Source organism: Neopelma chrysocephalum, unplaced genomic scaffold (genome assembly GCF_003984885.1).
Source record: "Neopelma chrysocephalum unplaced genomic scaffold, ASM398488v2 Primary Assembly neopelma1_45, whole genome shotgun sequence".
Classification (NCBI taxonomy): Eukaryota; Metazoa; Chordata; class Aves; order Passeriformes; family Pipridae; genus Neopelma; species Neopelma chrysocephalum.
Window position 1 is genome coordinate 16085086 of NW_020897704.1, and position 12882 is coordinate 16097967.

At 40.5% G+C, this 12882-nt stretch overlaps 1 protein-coding gene across 4 annotated transcripts in view; it reads right to left on the bottom strand.

The window, feature by feature from the left end:
* Positions 1 to 1004: 1004 nt before the first annotated feature.
* SEMA3D (semaphorin 3D) overlaps positions 1005 to 12882 on the bottom strand; it is a 143812-nt gene continuing 131934 nt past the window's right edge. For all 4 annotated transcript variants that reach the window (XM_027679481.1, XM_027679483.1, XM_027679482.1 and 1 more), the window contains exon 18: positions 1005 to 4015. In XM_027679481.1, the coding sequence (XP_027535282.1) occupies positions 3602 to 4015 (414 nt within the window). In that variant the 3' untranslated portion in view covers positions 1005 to 3601. The remainder of the gene's footprint in view (positions 4016 to 12882) is intronic.

A 12882-nucleotide genomic window follows, 5' to 3' on the forward strand; every position in this document is an offset into this window, starting at 1 on the left:
TGCTGGCTGTTCTATTCCTGATGCACTCCAGGATGCCATTGACCCTCTTGGCCACTTTGGTACACTCTGACTTGTGTTCAGCGAGCTGTCAACCAGCACCCCCAGCTCCTTTTCCGCTGGGCTGCTTTCCATCCACTCTGATACCAGCCTGTAGCACTGCATGAGGTTGTTGTGGACAAAGTGTAGGACCCAGCACTTGGACTTGTTGAACCTCATGACATTTGGATCAATGAGCTAAGGGATCTCTTTAAAACCTACAGTTATTAGGGTGGAGGTAACTTTTTTCCACTCTGGACCAAAAATTCATTCAACCTAAATTTTTATGGAGCTCTTGAAGGAGGTGGCATGGCTCAGTTTCATTTTAACTATGGGCCTGTTGTGGCTCATAGCACAGTTCACAGCAGCTCAGCTGACCTCCAAATCACTGATTTGAAATTTAAGCAGACTTCAAGTTAAGCCTCTAAATTACACAGATGAAATTTTTTGAAAAGAGGGGTATACTCCCCTGTTACAGTTTCTGGTCTAGCTCATCCTCTGAACCTCTCTGGGGTTGCAGGTTGTGGGAAAGACCCAATGGTTCTTCTGCTCCTGCTCCTACTTCTGTTCCTGCTCCTGGGTTTGCATTGCTGAGTCCTGCCTTACCTTCAGTAGTGATTCCTAATCTATCCCTCTCATTCCTTGGCCTCCAAGGTCCTCTGGCCTCCTTGCATGTGTATTACCTGCTGTGCATGAGATGTGCTACCCCTGCCAGCTATAGCATTCATCTTACCCTGTGTATCAAAACACAGATTTTTATCTATGAAGGATTATTAAATATGTTCCCCAGGGTGTCATGAACCAATGCAACACACTGTTTTGGAGGATATTGAATTTATTTCCCATGATGGAAAAGGTCTTATATCTCACCTGGGGTTTTATGCTACCACTGTACCCCAGACTGATGAGGTCATTTCTTTAAGAAGAATCTCATGGCAAGAACACTTGAAATAAAAGAAATGAAAGTGTTTTTTAAGAGCAATAACATTTTAATTCAACCATTTAAATCTAATGTTCCCAGCACGGAGACCCTCATCCCAGACTTCTACTAAAGTCAGCTGGGGAGGTTCATTTGTAGAATACAAACCCCCAATCATATCTAAACATAAATCATATGATTTAGTTTTCATGGAGGAGAAAAACTGTGATAGAAGACCTTGCTTTGCTTTTTCTTATGAAGAGGGCGAATGTGATGAGAGTTATCTGACATTCAGTAATTGAAGTACTACGTCACCACTGATGAATAGATCCTTTGCCAGTGCATGAAAATGCAGCCCACCTGTTATTCCACAGCCTTGGTGTGGTTCCATTCATTTCCTTAATGTCCAAGTCAGAGAAATGGGACTTTGTGGACTGATAAAAATCTAATAAGGAATAACTGGGCAGGTTCTGGCTGGAGACAGCATAACCCTACAGCCAAGAATATTAAGTATCCCTGTGTTTTATATGCAGCAGTTTAATACCCCCCCCATACTTCCTTTTAGTAGTCTTAATTGGCCTTAAAATCAAGGTACCCAAATTGATGAGCCTCTTGTGAAAAGCCTGGCCTACATATTTTTGCAGCAAAAATACCAAAAAGTTCTCTGCATGTTCTCAAAGTACTGTACAACTGGTTAGTATCTTCAGCATCAGTCTATCTGCTGATTAAAGGTCCTGTGCTGAGAAATTCCCTTCTCCCCACAGATGTATTTTACAATATTTAGCACTCAGTGCTTTACACTATCAAAGCATTGTATGCATGCTATCTAATATCTCCTAATTAACCCATATATCTCCTATTAAAAAAAGCATCTAAAATTAATGTCATATGGTCCCGCTGGCTTTTGTACAACTCATGCAAAGGCAGCTTTGGGGTTTTACAAGAAATGCGGGTAAGCTGAGATTCCTTTCTGAAATCTGACAAACACATATCCATATCTGACTTTGAACAGAGAGGAAATGAACAACGATGCAAATTGGACCTTCACAATTATAGATCTGTGTCTGAATGTGCACACAAACACCAGCATGGGCAAGGGCTTCAGAGCCAACAGTTTTGGTCCCTTAATGAGGTGCACATCAATTGCACGGGTTTCCCACAGATTTTGCTCCCAAGTTCTGTAGAATGCATGAGAAACAAGTAAAGTCTGTCGTTTTGGTATCCATCAAAGCTCTCTTCCATGTGAGGAAGTGGCTAATTTGTCATTTCACACTCAGAAAGGCGTGAAAGGCAAAACGGAGGGAGGTTACATGGAAGAGGGGGGGCTGTGACTCACATGAGGAGACTCTAGGCCTGATTTTGAGCTTGTGTTTGTTGCTGCATATCAGGAATAAAATCAGTGAAATCATATTGATGTAAAGTAGACAAGAATGAGGCCAGTGTTTCTTACTTACGTGGAAAAATTTACATTATTAAACCCAAAACACAAACCAAGGAACAAGGAACAATTTACAAATGAAGTTATGTCATATATCAAATTTCTAACTTACAAGTTTTATTTACACATGGACATCTCTTATTTAATTATAATAAAAGTATTAATTCCAACAATGCAAATTTTCAACTTAAAATACATAGGACCTTTGAGAGAAAATCCCAAAGAATAAACACATCTGAGGAATGTCAGCTCTGTGTTAAGAGCACTGGTCTCAGCAACTAAATATTTTCCCTCATCGTCTTTCATTTTAGCCTTGTTGTTGTCTTTTAATTTGCTTTTCCTCTGTATAAAACAAAGCCAGCAAAGGGCCAGAGAAACGGTCAGAGTCAAACGTTTTGAGACATAGGAGAGGTGCAGGCAGGAATCCCATTATTTGTTAATAGGATTTATGCACATACCTCCCATGGACCACTTAGGAAATTTACTCCCAAACATCTCAGTGGCAATTTCAATTAGAGTCAACATTTCATTTCAGCAGATGGACTGCAAACTGGTGGCTACTCAAACTCTAATGAGTAATGCTCGATAATTCCCCTCTCTTAAACCATGATTTTGCTTTCACTTTTTTATGGGGAAAATGAATACTGTCCCTAAGCCAAAACTTAATTTGATTTTTTGCTGTGCCTCTGTGTTAGCAAAGCTCACCCATGTGCCTGTATAGAAGCCCAGTGGGTAAATTAGAGGGTATTTTTGCAGATCTGTCACACATTTCTACCATGCTTCTTATTCAGAAAGATGCCAAAGGACTGGAAATACATCTGCCCTCCCCTGAAATGCAGCCACCTCTGGGGTGGAACGTGGCAGCAAATATTAACATGAGAACACAGACACTAAATCCTATGTGAAAATTATGCAGGAAGTACAGAACACAGCTCACGCAGCCTCAGGCTACCCAGGAATTAGCTAAAAGTGTACATCTTTTCTAATGAATACATTTGAAATTATTGCCTGGTGTGTGGTACTCCAATAAGAAACATCTCATTTGGTACTGAATCCCATTGTACAGTCTCACACAGATTAATAGTGGTGGTAAGTTTTCTGATTTCAATAAGCGGTACTAATTCATAGGCAAGATGCACAAAACCAGAACACAGTATTTTTTTTTTTTTCTCATGGAAAATGTCCTTTCTTTAAATAACATTTACAAACTACGTCGATGGTGGCCTGGCTGGCTCATGGTGCCTTCGGTTTCGCTTTTTTTTCATCTCCTGCACATGCTTCCATTTGGCACCACCTTTGTTCCGCTGCCGCCGCTTCTCCCGGTGCCACATCTGTTCACAGTATTCATCCAGGCTGAAGCTGGGGCTGCTGACGAGCTGGATGTAGTCCTTGTACCTCAGCCGGGACTCCGTCAGCAAATCCCTCACCCGGCCCTCCTCATCCTCAGTTTTCTGAGTGCTTTCCATTTGTCCATTCTCAATGACATTTAGATTCAGCTTCACGATGATATGGATGAAGGTGTGCTCCTGGGCTTTGCAAAAATAGGCTCCAGCATCCCTTCTTTGCAAGCTCCGGATCAGTAGCCCATGCTCTGTTTTAATGATCCTTTCATCAGCCTTCAACTGTGGGGTTGGACAGAAAAGAGCACAATAGATGAGTGTCATTGTCAAAACAAGAATGTCAGTGCTATGCTGAGAGGGAGGGAAGGCTCGTCTGGCACAGGGTACGGCCTGTCCCTAAGGTGCCAGTACATGGCAGACCTGTGCAGCTGGGACAGACAGCAGGAGTTCCTTTCAAGGTCTGAGTTCTGTTCCTAACTATAGCATCTGGATCATGGACATTCAGCATGCAGTAGCAAAAGACACATGCTGTACAGCTGACAGGACAGACAGTAATACTCATCACACCACAGTGCAGTGAGCAAGGCTGCATTCTCCAAGGAAGGGTAGCTATTTACTGCCACAAATTCTATTAATTTTTTAACTGCTCCTTTTGAGGGATCTGTAATACACCCAAAATACCATCATGCTTATATATATCTGGAGTGCTGAGGCCCTGTTACAATGAATATAAGTACTTTTACTGATTTTTAAAGTTAAATGCTATGCTTCTTCAACCAGGTTTTACAAAAGACAGTTAATCCTGGCTTTGACTCACTTAGTTGTGATTAAAAGCAGGCAATGAGGTTGGATGGACACAATCAAGTACAGTTCTTTTATTTTTAAGATCTGTGAAGAATAATAGAAAAATAATAAGAAAAGAAGAATAAGAGAAAAATAAGAACAAAAAAAGGCAAAGAAAAGAATAAGATTGCAAGTGAGAGCTAAAGTCTGTCAGCATGGAGCTGTAATTTCATTTACAAATGGAAAGATTAAAAAAAAATACAGGATCTCACATGTTAAAAATAAGGTGCACTTTAAGACTAATAACAGCCAGGTAAGTTACATATCTGGTGATCTGCAATTGATTTCCAAAAAAACATAAGCTAAAAAATAGCACCCCCCCAAAAAAAAAAAAAACTACAACAGGATGGGGCACTGGGCACCTAAGTATTTCGGCAGCTGGGAAACATAGAAGGTAAATGATTTGCCAAAGACCATATAAAGATTAGTAGCAGAGAGGTAGCAGTAGAAACCAGAACCCTAACTCCCAATTTCCAACACCAGCATTTCCTTTGAAAACGATCCCAGTCTAGTCCAAAGCTGTTCCCTCCCAGGTGTGCTGTGTTCTGCTGCCACACAGAGGCTGCAGCACAACCAGCACCCACGGGCCTGGAGCGCTGCTGAGGGCAGCCTCAGCACTGCTGGTGGCATCAGTAGCATGGAGAAAAACTTCAGCTCAAGACTGAGTAGTGGGTTTAAGAAGGGAGTTGTGGGGGCAGAGAGAACCAACATAGAATCTGGAAAATTTCCCAGAGTGCACGTCTGACCCTCCAGCAAACTTCAGAGGATGAAGATCAGGGAGGCATAAAGATGACTAAATTAGATTTATTCACAGTGGGTAAGCTACACAGTGTTTCTTTATGTAAAAAATCTGCACACGATTCCCTCTGCTACTCCATGGGAAAAAATTTATACATACATATGATTCTCCATCTGTTATGATTCTAACTCACAAGTACTTTATCATAATAGAGTCTCTTGGAGCAAAGAGATGGATGAGTTGACCTTCTAGGGCATTTAGCTTTACCCTCTTCTAAGTTTCTATGACAATTACTTTGGAAGGATTAAAATATATGAGAGACCATATCAAGATCACCAGAAAAAACCTATACACACAGATATAATACATCCAGAGAGAGAAACAGAGAGAAAAACTTTTTCTTCCTACTGTTTCAGCTTTAACAGTATTCAATAACATACAGATTAGACAGGTATGTAGGTAAGTAGATGGATAAATAGATATGTGGATAGATAGGTGGATGTATGGATGGATGTATGGATGGATATAGGCCTATGTACTGCCAGTGATACAACTGCAACAGAGACAAAGAAATCAACTGCTACAAAAGCCTGGTCAGATCGTGGCTCTGGCTGCCTGTTTCTGCGGCCAAATATTTTTTTTGTTCCTGTCTTCAGTTGACAGTTTTGGGTCAACCCAGAACTTTAATTTCATTGTTTGTAAACTGTATATAAGTCTGCCTACTTGGCACCAGGAGGGTGAAATCATACAAATTTCAGGAAATTCCTGGAAAATCGATTGTCCTGACAACAGGTGCTACATGACACAAGCTACTTCTGATTTACCACACTGAGTTTAAACCAGAGATATTATGGTAAAGCCACAAGCACATGCACAGAAGATAGCAGAGAGGCAGACTAGAAGAGGTCACACCTCTATCTGCAGAACCTATAGCATAGGGCACTAGTCCTCAATTTGATCAGCTAGTGACACTTCATTCTAAGTAAATGTAGCTTTTCTACTGTAAAAACAGGAGCATAAAATGTATAAATTAATCCGCAAAAAAAATATATAGGCCGAAATATGTCTAGGGCAGGTGTTTCCTTGGGGTGCTGTGGTTCACAGGGAAATGCAGGAGCAGGGGCCAGGTGGAAGTGCTTGGAAGCCTGGCTGTTGCAGCGTGACAAGGAAATCCCTCCTTCTTCTGCCCAGGCTTCATGTCAACATGAAGACCCAAGTTTCAGAAATTTAGGAAAAAGCATGGGAAGCAGCAAACTTCCAGACATTTGGGTTTCATAAGGCACTGTGCAAAGCCCAAGTTCCCACATTGTCTGAGTGAAAACAGGACTGATCTCTTTGAGCTTGAGGCTTGATGCAATCGCAGCAGTAGCATCTGCCTGTCGGTGGCTCTGCCAGTATTGTAGTCTAGAGCGTCTTGACAGCTGTGTGCCTCCTACACTTGGAAGATCTCCAGCTGGCTGCTTCGGCTGGCTGGGTGCCAGTCCAAAGTGCCCTCACTAGGGCCTCGCCTATTTTCAGTGAAAGAAAGGCAGAATAATGGCAGATCTAGACTTGAAAAGATTGCTAGACTCCCGAGTCCAGCACCCTGTTACTCACAACTATTTACCATTTGTGTAGCAGCCGACACTTTCTAGTCATAAATGTGTTGACTGATGGAGCTGTCCCCCATATGCCTTGGGATACTGCAGAGAAAGCTAACACTCTAAACTGGTTGTGTCCCTTAATCCCAGCCCAACATGACTCCTATTTTTAATGAAGCAGTGTTCTTAAACAATGTCCTGTGTTAACCTTGGATATTGATTTAGAGTGACTGTCACCTCCTCCTCTGCGCCTTCATTGTTCATTCCTTTCTTATCCTCTGGCAGGATAAAATTATGGCTCCGATTTCACACATATTGAGCAACACTTCATTACTGCTTTCCCCCCTCACTTCTCATTTTGGTATCCTGTTTATGTTGTTTTACCCATAGGTTCAGAACTCCTCCTGTCTTTCCTCTCTACTTTCTCCCCACAGGGCTCTGGAGTTTCATAAACACCTGGCATTTCATTACTTGGTAGTAGATCTTTAACCTTTCACTTGAATGCCTAATGTGGTCTTTGGTTGCTGACCTATAGATGTAAAACATGTTTCATTAAATTTTGAGGAGAGTGAAAAGACTAGTTAGATAAAAGACATCATTTTGTTTTGGTCGACTGTGGATTCACTGTTTCATCCCCATTCATTTCAAAATCAGTAAATCTTCTAAAATATTTGTAAATAGGATTTAACAATTCAGAAGTACAAAGGCTTTGATTCATAGAGCTTGCTGACATGTGCCTAAATGTGAGCATACAATAAAAGTTAAATATGAGAAACAGAGTGTTGTTCCATAGGTAACACATTATAAACCACAAAAAAATGAATCAATTGATTACCATTAGCTTTCTTTTCTTAGAGAAGTATGAGCAGATTTTTTGACAATATTGTATCAACAAATCATACTTTTCATCCTTCATGATAAGCACATAAGTTTGCCAAAGATTACACTACCTGAATTGTGGCACACACCATAGATACTGGCAATATCTGGCAAATCTAACACTTGATTTTCACAACCTGAGTTTAACAATGGAGATAAAAACAGGCACTGCCAATAATGATGGCAAATCTTTAAACCATCAGTAAGTTGGAAAACAACTAAGGTTTTGAAAGTGCTGTGGCACCAGGTTAGGTCAATGCTTTTCGTCCTTTGCTAATGATGTGTTTAGATAGCCCCCTCTTTACAAATAATTCACATGTCAACTCTTTCACAGTTAAAACACTGCACCTGTCTGGGAGAAGAAAGTGCCTTCAAAGCCTGCCCTCCCTCATTAATCACCATGTGAAAAAATGTTAGAGGTAAAGCTGGACTAATCATGGGTTGGCTGCAACCCCTGAACAAATTGAGAGGGCGAGAAAAGAAAATGAGGAACATTTGGCGAGAATTCACATTCATCTTTTTCTATTGTTCTCTTCTTCATCCCCATCATTTGACTGGAAATAAAGATCACTCTAGGGTTTTTTCTGATATTATTGTTACACATTACTTTGTTTCTTTTGTATGGGAAAATAATCATTTAGCTCCAACACAGCTGTAGAGTTAATTTCTTTTTTTTTTTCTTTTTCTTTTTTTTTTTATACATCTTTTTTTATTTACCAACAGCCTCGGGAAAAATGAAGAACGTGTTGCTGGTGCAATGTCACTATGAAAATGCGTGATTCCAATTAGTTTCAAGGTGGAGCTTATTCTGAGACTAAACTTTAATCTCCTACCCCCATAATATAGCCAAATCAAACTAGAAATGTCACATGCTATATCTCAGTTCAGAGTTACTTCCCTTCTTTTTCCATGACACTATAAAAAATATTAGTCTTACTGAAGAAACTCAAGTTATTAGAAAAAAAAAAAAGGCAGTGAGTCATATAATAAAATAAAAGAATAAAAGTATGAGAGCTATAAGTAGTCCTTAGGCTGCAGAGTGAATCTCTTTTTTTTTTTTTTCCCATTCTCTTGAGCTCTTTCTCATTGACCTAAGGATTCAAACACTGAATTATCCTCCTCTAACAGAAGGTACTACTGGTAATTCATTACTTTCTATGTGCCCTCTACCTTACTCAGTAATCATCCAAATCTTAGATTTCAAGGCTGGCACTGAATCTGTGGCCAGATGCTGCTGACCAGATGTTTGTAACAAAGAAAGTCACTATCATGACGCAAAAAAACCCCAGACACAAAAAGATATGGAAATTTCTGTCTTGGATAAACTGAAAGAACTGCCTAAAATGTGGGAGGAAACAACATCTCTTTACTCTGATGGGGACACTAGGTCACAACATTGCGTCTTGCAAAATAGCCTGTCCAAAAGTGAGTCAAACTCTTCTATCTACCAAAATATCAGATGGTCATTAAGTTGGAAAACACAGCCTGGACTGTGGGAAAGGAACATGGAAAGGGTGAGAACTGCTGAAGAAGAAACTGGAATGTCCTCATGCATTTTGGTGGTTTTATTTTCACCTCCAGTTACGACTGGAGCAGAAAGAAGAGAGTTAAAAGTGATCTGCACCTATTCTGTCACTTTAGACCATATGGTTTGTTCTGTGCCCTGCCAGGGGAGGTGGCAGCTTGGTAGATCTGGAGCCACAAGAGACTCGGGGTGAAGTGCAGCCTAAAGCTGAGGAACTAATGTTTTTCAGAGCTGTGAGGCACCAAAACTAATGGCTTTATAGGGAGCCATGCATTTGGTCTTTGCAGTCCTGACACATATTATATACATAAAATAACACAGAAATTTTTTTGAGAAATAAATAGTATCTGTTTTAAGCTTCAGAGAGCTTCAGCAGTTTAAGACATTATGAACAGATGACGTCCCCAGAGTTTTTTATGAACTCCAGGCACTGAAACACTCTCCGTCATCTCAGTGACTAACCCTGCACGCACAGGAACAAACATGATCAATTGCGTGAGCAACACTAACCACAAAAGCACTAGATATTTGACTCCTGACCCTAAAACGGCCCTAAACTACAGGGAAATGTACTCCCACTGGCAGGAAAATGACCTGGTGACAGCTTCTGTACCACAGGAGATCCTGTCCCTCCCCACAGGTTGCTCTGCCTGGAAGTTACATTCTGAACCGTGACCTTAAGGGTGAAATGTCGGGGACATCCTGCTGGGCCAAACGCTTCCCATCTAGCCTGGATTTTGCCCTTTTCCTTCCCTCAGGAAGCTGCAGTGCATGTCTGGGACAGTGCAAAGCCATCTATTTGTAGAGCCAAGTTTAAAGACTTGCTGAGACATTACAGTTCCAGCCCTGGAACTAAAAGTCCGTAACCTAAGTTCCAGGTGCATGGAGTCATTTGCAAAGCATGGTATCGTCATCACAATAAGTTACACAGCTAAGACATGCATTAAAAGAATGTACAGTGTTATTTGAGAAATCTACTGCAGGAAGGGAGAGAGAGAGAGCAGAAAATATAATTGTAATGGGAAAAGTTCTGGTAAGGCATTGGTTGAGCAAAGATCAAGCTATACATTAAGTATGATCACACTGTTTCTGTCACATATGGTATTTTTGTCAAAATGAAGTACTTTGAAAAGAAAGTCAATTATTCTGACCTTTGGATTTGCTAGGAAGGCCTCCAGTTAGGCTTATTCCATCAAATAGGAGGAGTGATTGTTCAGCATCTCTACAGTCCCAGTCATTTATACACCCCCATAAGAAATTAGGAATTTAACTTTAGGCATTTGAAAATATGTAATTTCTAGAATAATATCTTTATCTTAAAAAGTAAACAAAAACCTTCTTTTTATTTCTTCTAAAAGTGGTATCTCCTAATATGATACGTGCAAGCTGAGTTTGCTGAGGAGTTCAAATTCTTAAGACCCTGAAACTAACCTAGGTCAAAATTGTTACTATTAGAATTTTCAGGCAAGATTCAAACAAAACTAACAGCTATACACTGTCTTCAAGTGACATGACCCTCTAATCATCACTGTGTGCCTATGCATATCTATGGGCTGTTTTCTTCAGACTGAAAAAAAGCCCCCAAAAAATAAACACTCCGCAACAAATAAAATCACCCCAAAGAGCTGAGGAACACGTGTTCCAACTTCTATTTTATCACAGCTAGATCACAGAAGCACTGCTATGGCTTTAGGCACAATGTGTAGTAAAAGGTATTTGCCTACTTTTACCATCCATAATGTAAGAAATCTGTGCAGATCTCTCCTTCAAAATTTCATCTAAATTTGCCTCAAAGGTTAATCTAGTCTTTTAGCAAAGATTTACTTTTCTCATACAAACTGATGTCAGACTGTTTATGCAGAGCAAGCCCAGTAAACATTGCTGTAGAAGGCTGCTAATGTGCAAAAATTAATGCTGAGCACTTGCTGGAGCTTCTAATGCCCCCCCCACATGTGCACACATTCCCCAGCTCCCTCTCAATGTGCACATCCTTGGCATGCTGGGCAGTCCTGCAGTGTTGGACGTCACCATGCCTCAGCAACTGGCATTTGGATCAGAACGAGTAGAAGGGGTCAAGTCACTGCCACAACACTTTTGGAAATACAAAGTGCGGCAAAAAAAAGTATAGCCTTAATTTAGGTTATGGTATATATGTTAGCCTGCCATAACTTTGTTCAAAAGTTGGCTTGACCTGCAGTTTGTTCTACAATCAAATAAGAAAGATAGTTGGAGCTTGGTTTCACAACCTTCAGAAGCCTATCTGAACCTGTGATTTATGAGAAAATCAACTGATAATATTTTTTTCCCTAAACTGACACAGATAAAACTTCGAGGCAGCCCTTAAAAAGAGGCTTTCAGGTCCTGAAAGTGTATAGAAATACTACATTCTTTACAGGGAATTGGTTGCTCTATAAAAAGTTTGTAGCTTTCGTTGAGAAGATCGGGCATATGGTATAGCTAGAATATTATTTTTAAAAATTATTGAGTCTCCTCAAAACTTGACATAACTTCCCATTCAGAAAAAAAAAGAAATCAAACACACACAAGAAAAGAAAATACCAAAAAACCCTACCCCACCCTGCCCCCATCCAAAAGTCAAAACCCTGTTAACTGTCTGCTTAAATTTACTTAAAAATGAGTCTTAAACACATGGTTAGAATTAAGCAAGTGCTTTACTTGCTTCCCTGATCAAATATGTAAGTGCATTTACTAACTGCTGCCTTAGGGAAGTGGAGTGCTGTACAGGACAGTGAAGGTAAATCCATCACAACACAATGAAATGCCCATAGGTCTTTAAATGCTGATACACTTCTGGTTGGGTATGGGCCATAATGAAGGTTAGACATGGTATTTCAAACCAGTAATCTTTCAGTGTTTAATGCACCTGTGTCTATAAATTAATTAAGTGGGGGTTTTTTCCCAGCAGAGTGAAAAAACTTTGCCAATCCGAAACACATGTAAGAGAAGGGGAGCAAATTAAAAGTACTGTAGTATTATAGTCAGTATACAGCCTTGTGGATTCTTTTGTCTTATCTGGTGCAAAATCAGAAGTGTCTTGTATTCCTTAACTCTGGCTTTCTGTGCCAAGACATAACTGGGGTTGCAACATTGGGGCAACTTCCATGAATCACATCTCACCCAGAGGTGATGCTTTCACAGGCACCTGCTCTGACCTGGATCTCCCCAGCCTCTAGAAAGGACCAGCACATTTTCTGCACTCAGAAAGTCTCATAGGATGAATTATCATGGAGAGTGGAAGACCAGTTGTATGTTTGATAGTTGCTGTCATTTAAACTAATTTTTGCCTCGGATGAACATTTAACAAAAAAGCATATCTAGCACCTGGGACTGGCTCCTTTGAAAGGGCAGTTCATTTCCCTTCTCCTTCCCTGTTGCCATGGTTGCCATCACAGCAGGACTTGGCCTCAGACACAAAATCACTCATGTAAAAGAAAGGCTATGAAAACTCCTGAGGTTTGAAACTCACTCAAACCCAGTCCGAGCCAGTCCCAGCACACTGACCTTTTGGGCATGTCAGAGGGCCCCTTTTTCACTAGATCAGAGAGAAATCATCAAGAAATTG